Source organism: Myotis brandtii, unplaced genomic scaffold, assembly GCF_000412655.1.
Source record: "Myotis brandtii unplaced genomic scaffold, ASM41265v1 scaffold2134, whole genome shotgun sequence".
Taxonomy (NCBI): domain Eukaryota; kingdom Metazoa; phylum Chordata; class Mammalia; order Chiroptera; family Vespertilionidae; genus Myotis; species Myotis brandtii.
In genome coordinates, this window is record NW_005357977.1 from 80,043 (window position 1) to 89,349 (window position 9,307).

Sequence of the window (9,307 nt, forward strand, 5' to 3'; positions counted from 1 at the left end):
CAATACAAAATAAATTTTAAAATAATAATTTTTTAAATAAAAAAATAGTCTCAGGGATGTAAAGTACAGCATAAGGAATATAGTCAACAATATTTTAGGAACTATGTACGGTGTCAGGTGGGTACTAGACTTATCAGATTGATCACTTTGTAAGGTATATAAATAGTATCTCTAATTTTTTTTTTTTTTTACTGCACTGAGACCTCACAAAAGGGAAAATGTACAAGTCCCCCTTAGTCTTGAGGGGCCCTGTTCAGAAGCAAAGCCAAATAATAACTCAAGAGTTTTTAACCCAGGTGGATCTGATCTGCCTCTCTTCTCCCTGCAGGTGCCTGTCCTCCGTGCCCCCAAAATGCTGTTTGTATCGATGGCACAAACTGTACCTGCAACTCTGGATACACCTCCAAATCTGGGAAGAAATTCTTCACATACCCCTTGGAGATATGTCAAGGTAAAGGGGTAATTTTCAAATTACCCAGAGTTGGAACTGGAAGGTAGGCAGCATAAGGGCTGTGGGGAGGTAACAGTAATGCACAATGCTGAAAACTACCACTCAACCTTCACCAAGAAACACTTTCATGAAGTTTGCAAAGGGGGAGCTCTTCCAGAATCTAGCTAGGTCTCAGTATTCTCCTCTATAACATGGGAGTGATCATGCTGACTTTATGAGGATGGTAGGGGATGGAATAAGGTAATGAATCTGGCAGTACTTCGTGGATTATAAAACATCATATAAATGGCTTTTTAAGTTCAAAAAATAGAATATGCATGAAGTCATAGCAAAGCGAGAATAAAAGCTTGGGCAGAAAATTTTCTAATATAAGTTCCTATGGTCCCCTAAGATGCAAAATGCAGTCTCAGCTCAATAATTAAAAGGACCAATCCTACGGGATAATGAACACTCCAGACTTGAGTTAATAGTGGCTTGTTTCCCTCCCCAAGTTCAAGCGCCCTCCTGGTTGGAAGCCTGCAGTCAGTCCTCTCTCCCACTTAACACTTCTACTCTTCTTTGCCCCATCTTGCTATAGTTGGAACCCAGAAGAAAGAGGAAAAGGAAGTAGGAAAGTCTCTCTTGGCTGATGCTATTGTTGCCATTTAGACTCTATGTTCCCGAGTTAGAGCCTTTCTCTATGATAGCCTTTGTGGATTGTATGAAGATAATGCCCCTCTTACCCAGTCATTGCCCTGAAATTCCCCTGATAACAGTAAGTTCCTTTCTACACCTTCCTCATCCTGGAGGAATCTTGTGCTTCCTCTAGCTTCTTCCTGCTGAAGTCCATTTGCCACTCCAGGTGACCCTCTTGAACAGAACCTAAGCAACCTCACACCAGAAATCACTTATATCTGACCCAGCTCTAGTTCTTGGGAAATAGTCACCCACCTTTGCCCAAAAAACTTGGGATGTGCAGGTGAAGTAGATATCTGTTCTTTGCCCAATGCAAGGCAATGGCTCACCCTTTCAATTAGGAAAAAATCAGCTGGGTCCCCACAAAATACAGCCAATGTATGTAATTAGCTGAGTGGACTCCTTAAAATCTCTCTCTCTCTCTCTCTCTCTCAGTGAGATGAAGAGGAAAGAACCCACACATATTCTCTTCTTGGGTAGGAGTTGGAGGGGCTCACAGCACAAGAGGAAAGAACCCACACATATTTCTCTTCTTGGGTAGGAGTTGGAGGGGCTCACAGCACAGCATCAGCTCTCTCCAAATAAATCCTCCCTCTCTTATTCATCAACTCCTGATCCTTCAAACACTTAATAGAATCTGGCCATATGATCCTTAAAAATCATATGGCCAGATTCTAGACACCTTCTCCTTTGTACATGTTGCATATGGCGTCTACTCCAGTTGTTGACAATGCTGAAACTTCTGCTTTAATAACTGTGATTATAATAAGTTAACATCAAAGTATTATCTCACTATGTGCATTGTAGGGAATGGAAATGATATTAAAGAAACCTTAGCAAAGGCAATCACAAGTACAAAGATCTTTGGATTGAAATATGTCTAACTGGTTCCATAAAAAGAAAATGAGGTCAGTGTATCCATAACCTGGTAAGCGATAGGGACATTGAGTTGGAGACATAGTTGGGGACCAGTCTTATAAAGCCATGATCATCTTTTAATTGGGATTTAATTCATATGCCATAAAATCCATACTTTTAAAATATATAATTTACTTGGTTTTAATATATTCCAAAATCGTGTACCATTACTACTAATTCCAGAACATTTTACCACCTAAAAAAAAAACCACCAAATTCATTAGCAGTGACTTTTCATTTACCCCTCCCCCAGCCCTTGGAAAAACACTAATCTGCTTTTGTCTCCATGGATTTGCCTATTCTGGACATCTTATATAAATGGAACCACATAATATGTGGTCATTTGTGTCTGGCTTCTTTCACTCAGCATAATGTTTTCCAAATTCATCCTTGTTGCAGTATGGATCAGTAATTCATTCCTTTTTATGGCTGAATAATAGCCATTATATAAATATATCACATTTTATTTATCTATTCATCAATTGATAGACATTTGTGTTGTTTCCAGTTTGGGACTCTTATGAATAATGCTGCTGTGAACATCATGTGCAAGTATTTGTTTGAACATCTGTTTTCAATCCTTTGGGGGGTATATACTTAGGAGTGGAATCAATGAGTCATATGATAACTGTGCTTGACTTTTTGAGAACTTGTGAACTGTTTTCCAAAGTGGTTGTGCCATTTTACATTTCCACCAGCAATGTCTGAGAGTTCCAAGTTCCCCACATCTTTCCCAACACTTATGGTCTTTTTTATTGTAGTCTATATCATGGGTATGAAGTGATATTACATTGTAGTTTTGATTTGCATTTCCCTAGTGACTAATGATGTTCAGCATCTTTTCATGTGCTTTCTATCTTCTTTGAAGAAATGTCTATCAGACCTGGCCAATGTGACTCAGTTGGTTGAATGTCTTCCCATACACCAAATGGTTGCTGGTGCAATCCCCAGTAGGGGACATGCAGGAGGCAGCCAGTCAAATCAATGTTTTGCTCTCACATTGATGTTTCTCTCTCTCCCTCTCCCTTTCTCTCTCTCTAAAAATCAATTAAAAAACAAACAAACAACCTTCCATTTTTAAAAAAAGAAATGTCTATCAAATTATTCACCCATTTACCCATTTTTAATTGGGTTATTTGTATTTTTTTCTTGTTGCTGAGCTGTGGTTCTTTATATATTCCAAATGCTAGTCCCTTACCAGATAGCTGATTGGCAAATTTCCTCCCATCTATGGGTTTTCTTTTCACTTTCTTAATAGTGCCCTTTGAAGCACAAAAGTTTTTTTATGAAGCCCAATGTATCTATTTTCTCTTTTGTAGCTTGCACTTTTGATGTCATATCTAAGAAACAATTGTTTCTCACAATCATTCATTTTTGTAGAGTATGTTCCTTGTTGTATTATAAAATGAAGAAATCACTTTTAATTTTTAAAAATTTATTAAGGATTTTAAACTAATGGCTAAGATTTTCTACTTTTTAATTTTTTATTAGAAGTTTCTTTGCTTGCGCATATGATTGAGTTTATTAAAATGTATATTTTCTGTTCAAGGAATGTGAGATTCTCCCAGTGCATAGGTCTCTGTCTCTTTCAGTCTTTCTCTATTTCTGTTTCTTTCTACCTCTGTGTGTGTGTCTGTCTGTCTGTCTGTCTTTGTCCGTCTGACTGTGTGTGTGTTTATTAATTTTATTTATTCATCAGTTTCTCCATATCCTTATTTATTTTTATCCACTAGATCTTTCCTCTGTTTGTGTATACTTATTGATTGTGATATTCATTTTCACTCTATCTGTATTTATTTTTTATCTACTAGTTCTGAGAGAACTAAATTGAATATACCAGTGCAATTGTATTATGATTTGTTCTTGCTTCTTGCATTTCCACTTGTTTTTGCTTTTTGTATTGATCTGCTATGTTGTTTGGTGGATACATAATTATGACTGAAATAAAATTTTCTGTTAAACATCAATACGTAGTGTCCCACTTACCTGATTTAGAGCTTTGAACCTTAAATTCCACTGAATCTGGTATTAATATTACATGTTCTGTTTTATTTCTGTTTTAATTTTCCTAGCATCTCTTTGTATACCCCTTTATTACTAACATTCTTTTTTAAGTATATTTTTATTGATTTTAGAGAGGAAGGAAAAGAGAGAGAGAGATAGAAACATCAATGATGAGAGAGAATCATTGACCGGCTGCCTCCTGCACGCCTCCTACTGGGGATCAAGCCCACAACTTGGGCATGTGCCTTTGACTGGAATCAAACCCAGGACCTTTCAGTCCATAGGCGAACGCTCTATCCACTGAGCCAAACCAGCTAGGGCTTAACATTCTTTATCAGTCTTCTGAAAACAGCAAGGTTCATTGCTCACCCTTGCTTCCTCTTCCCTTCCTCTTCCCCCAGGTTAAGGTTTCTGAATTTACTAATTTCACACTTATTAATTTGTTTTTGCTTAGAGCACTTTCTTGAATGTTTTCTTCAAATTGGGTACATGGGTAATATCTCTCTCAAGTATTGCATATAATTTGTTTTTGCTTAGAGCACTTTCTTGAATGTTTTCTTCAAATTGGGTACATGGGTAATATCTCTCTCAAGTATTGCATAATCTCATTTTCTTTCACTCTAATAAGTAGATTCTATCTGTTCTTGGTAGAGAATCAGTCCTCTTATCCCAGTTATTCATTGGTGCAGTAATCACAGAAACTGTCTTCAAGCTTACAGGGTTGCAGATAGGAATTCTAATATCACCTTGAGTTTCATTCCTTTGTGGTAACTTGTAACTTGTCTCACACTTTTTAAGGTTTTTCCCAGAAGCCCATTCTTACTTTTCATTGGATAGAAGTGTGTCACATGACCACCCTAGGTGAAAGGAAGGCTGAGAAAGAGAGTACCTGAGAAATGGGAACAAGACTGCCATTTCTGGCCTGGGAAATGATGTTTTGTGCTGGTCTCAGTCTATGGATAGTAATGCACTGAAAATGCCTGGGGGGCGAGGGGGGGTGGTCCTCACCTGGACCCAGGTGAGACATGTCCCCTTTCTAAATTAATGTTACAACTGGACTGATCTTGTGGTTCTTATTATGATTGCAAGATGTCCTTCAGCAATAAGCATTAGAAAATTGTGAAAAGATACAGTTTTATACATCCTGTGACTGGCGGTATGCTTATTGGAAATCCACTTTGAAGTGGATGCCTCTTTGAAATGGATGCCTCAGCAATCAAAGCTTAAGTTAGGTTTTTGCATTTAAAAAAAAGTCAGGGTTTACACCACAAATAGAAACAATATTGCCATGTCTGGGCTCCCAAGCAAAGAATTACTATTGAGTGGGCACTATGTCATACTCTGAAACCCCAAATTTCAAGTTTTCTGAACCAGACAGGGAAATCACACATTTTCACTACCCACTTGACAATTTTAAAAAGCTGCAATAACAAAATACCACAGGCTGGGCGGCTTAAACAACAGAAATTTATTTTCTCACAATTCTGGAGGTTGGGAAGTCCATGATCAAGGTTCTGGCAGATTCAATTCCTGGTTAGGCTTATCTTCCTGACTTGTAATTTTCTGCCTTGTTATAGCTTCATATGGAATTTCCTTGATTATTGCAAGTGGTAGAATGGGGGGGGGGGGGGGGAGCTTTCATCTCTTATTATAAGGACACTAATTCTATCACATCAGGACCCCATTCTTTTTTTTTCTGTCACCTTTTATCCCTTCTATGCTTTCTTCCACCTCCACCCATCCCCTTTCACCTCTACAATCACCGCACTCTGTCCATGTCCATGAGTTCTCTCTCTTTTGTTGTTGTTGTTGTTCAATCCTTTCACCTTCCCACCCTGACTCCACGTGTCTGCCTGCTCTTTATCTGAGTCTGTCTGTATTTTGCTTCATAGTTGTTTGTTCATTAAATTCCACACATGAGTGAAATCAGGACCCCATTCTTATGACCACATTTAATTTCAGTTACCTCCTTGGAGGCCCCATCTACAGCCACCATGGGGGTTAGAGCTTCAACATATGAACAGAGGGGCATACAAACACTCAGTCCATAACAGTAGACACGGTCAATGTCCCACTTAGATGCCCTGGGCATTTGCCATTCCTTTACACACCAATTCTGAGACTTTCTCTGGATACTGAAGACTACTCAACCCACATTCGGGACAGGTGGAAAGGGGGCTTAACACTCCCTGGGAGCATTCCTCCATGGGTAAATGATGAGATTTGGCGGATAAATAGCCTGGCGCCCTCACTCTTTGCCTGGGGTCACTCTGAAGTGTGTGCTCTACACTGCCTCCCAGAGGTACCTAGAGGAATTGGGACTCTGTTATCCCCAGTGGAAACTTGCTTGATACTCTTCTTTTTATTTTCTGCCATCCCTGTCTCATTTCACCACTTCCCCTCCAGTGTTTTCTGGGATCACCTCCCAAATAAAGTACTTGCACTTGGATCCGTGTCTCAATGTCTGCTTCTTGGAGAACTCAACTGAAGTCAATGAGGAAAGGCAAGAGCAAGGACAACCATTACCTTAACTGATTGTCTTGGAAAGTCAGGACAGACTCTGGTGGAAAGAGCATAGCCTCTGGCACATGTTAGATGCACAATAAATCTTTGTCAAATGAATGACCAAATTTCTCCTTTGTGTTCCAGATACTGATGAATGTAAGCCTCCCATTAGTGTATATTGTGGACTAAATGCTGAATGCCAGAATGTTCCAGGAAGTTTCTACTGTCAGTGTGACCCTGGATATAAACTCCTCTCTGGGAATACACAGTTCAAGAATTCCAATGAGAACACTTGTCGGAGTAAGAAAATTTTTATCTTCTTGTCATCCTTCCACATTTTTCACTGAGTCTAACACCAGAAAAGATATTTTTTGTGGTGAGGACAGGACATGTTTCTATTTCCTGGAAGAAAATGGATAATGAAAAGAGGAGAGGAAAAAAAGGAAAGAATGAAGTTAGAGGAATAATGGGGTTCAGAAGGCAAGTAGACTTTGGAGATGGGGATGAAAAGGTGGTAAATGAGGCAAGATTCCTTGAATTGCAAAGAAGAGAAACTCAGTTGGGTTAACTTAAGCAGAAAAGATGAGTTTATGATAAGGATGCATGGATATATCTTGGAACTCAAGGACAGGAAAAGAGCTGGACTTCTGGAATGAAAAGAAACTGGAGGCTCAACACTCTCAGGGTACCCCAGTCTCTGATTCTCTTTGGGACAGAACCTGTCCTCTCTTTCCTTGCAAATTGGATTTCTCTGCCTCCTCGTCCACAGGACAGGAACAATGGCCAACAGCTGCAAATCTTACCAGTGTATTGCTCCAACCACCCAAAGAGAGGTCAATTAACTCTCTCTTGGACCCAATTGCAAAGTCTTTGGAGATATACAAATTGGCCCAGTTTGAGTGATATTCCCACCCTCAGATCTGTCGGCTGCATCCACATCTTCAAGAGACAACAGAGCAGAGTGGTTAAGAAACCTTTGTAAGGTGTCTAGAGCCAATTTCCAACAGAATGCCCTTAGGTACATACTAACTTTTCTCCACCCTATGTGTAAAATGGGGCCAACCATCTGCATCCTCACAGGGGCTATGCTTCACTAAATGAGATAGTACCATAGAAAGCACTTAGAAGTGTTTGCTAATATTGCTAGCATTTCATCTGATTCTTTAAAAAAAAAAAAAGGTTTAAACACCTGCTCTGGCTAGAAAGGTCATGGAAAATTTCAAGTAGCTCTTTAATAACAAGGGTATCTTTTCTACCAATGAGAGGCACTCCTACAAGATTCAAGCCCAAATTCCCATATTTCCCCAGGTCCCAAGCTGGAGTCCACGCCAAGATCTTGGAGCTGCATGAGCTCCAAATGTGAGACTAGGGTCCAAGTAGGGAAGGTGAGAGGAAAGAACACGGGATGGATAGGAAAGAGTTGCTGTGCCCTAAGTCCACTGCTAGCTCAGATGATCAATAAATATTTGTTGAATGAATGAATGAATGAATGAATGAGTAGGATTGCACCAAAAGTGACTGAGTCCAAGCAGACTGAGATTCTCCCTGGGTTCTGACGTTAATCTGTTAAACTTGCCCTATTTTACAAGGACGAGAAATGCCTTTGGTTATTTTCCTAATTCTAAGGGCTCTTCACAGTCCTTTTATATTTATTTATTTATTTATTTATTTATTTATTTATTTATTTAGCCTGTTGGGGAAGAAGAGGGGGAGAGAAAGATGAGGGCATGCTCCTGAGAGGGACAGTGCCTTCACAGTCCTTTTATATGGACTGAGTCCACCTGGGGTTAGTTATCATGAAGGTTGGTAGGTCCAAGAAGGCCTACCACACCACAGTATGTCCTGTCCTCACCACAGTATGCAACTTTCAGACAAAAGCACTTTCTTACAATGAATGTAGTTTCCAATAATAGACACATTCTGAACTCAGGGTTGTAAGTCAGAGTTCTTGCACTCTTTTTTAAATTTGTTTTTTAATTAGAGTTGACATGCAATATTATATTAGTCTCAGGTGTACAACATAGTGGTTAGACGTCTATGTAACTTATGAAGTGATCTCCCCAATAAGCTTCGTAGCCATCTGATACCATACATAGTTATTACATTATTGACTATATTCCCTATGCTGTACATCCCCGTGACTATTTTGTAACTGCCAATTTGTATTTCTTAATGCCTTCACCTTCTTCACCCTACCCTCCAACCCCCCTCCCATTTGGCAAGCATCAGTTTGTTCTCCATATCTATGAATTTGTTTGTTTTGTCTGTTCATTTATTTTGTTGTTGTTTTTCAGATTCCACATATGGTATTTGTCTTTTTATCTGACTTATTTCATCAGCATAATATCTTCTAGGTCCATCCATGTTATTGCAAATGGCAAGATTTTATTCTTTTATATAACTGAGTGATTCCAAGTTCTTGCACTCCTAAGTCAAAACCTTCAATGTTACAAGAAAGCTCTTTGCCCTTTTTAGCAAATAGACTCAGCTGAAAACCAAGATATGGACTAGGTATAGATTTAACCTCAGTTTGATGGTAACAGATATTAAACATTTTATAGCCTTTCCTCATCTTTCTAAAGCAGATATGGGTGTCCTCACAATGCGCAATTAACCACACACAAGGTCCCATTAACAGCTGATAATCAAAAATGGACACTCCTGTGTCCGTTCTAATTCCCAGCCAGGCTGAATTTTAAAACCATGCATGTAAGCAGAACCCATGGATACAGACAGTAGGGGGGTGAGGGCATG

General features: G+C 39.2%; 1 protein-coding gene across 3 annotated transcripts in view; it reads left to right on the plus strand.

Annotated features, from left to right (window-relative positions):
* The window catches only part of ADGRE3 (adhesion G protein-coupled receptor E3), a 50,020-nt gene that overhangs the window by 8,265 nt on the left and 32,448 nt on the right, over positions 1 to 9,307 (plus strand). For all 3 annotated transcript variants that reach the window (XM_014539344.1, XM_014539345.1, XM_014539346.1), the window contains 2 exons: positions 329 to 451; positions 6,698 to 6,853. In XM_014539344.1, the coding sequence (XP_014394830.1) occupies positions 329 to 451; positions 6,698 to 6,853 (279 nt within the window). The remainder of the gene's footprint in view (positions 1 to 328; positions 452 to 6,697; positions 6,854 to 9,307) is intronic.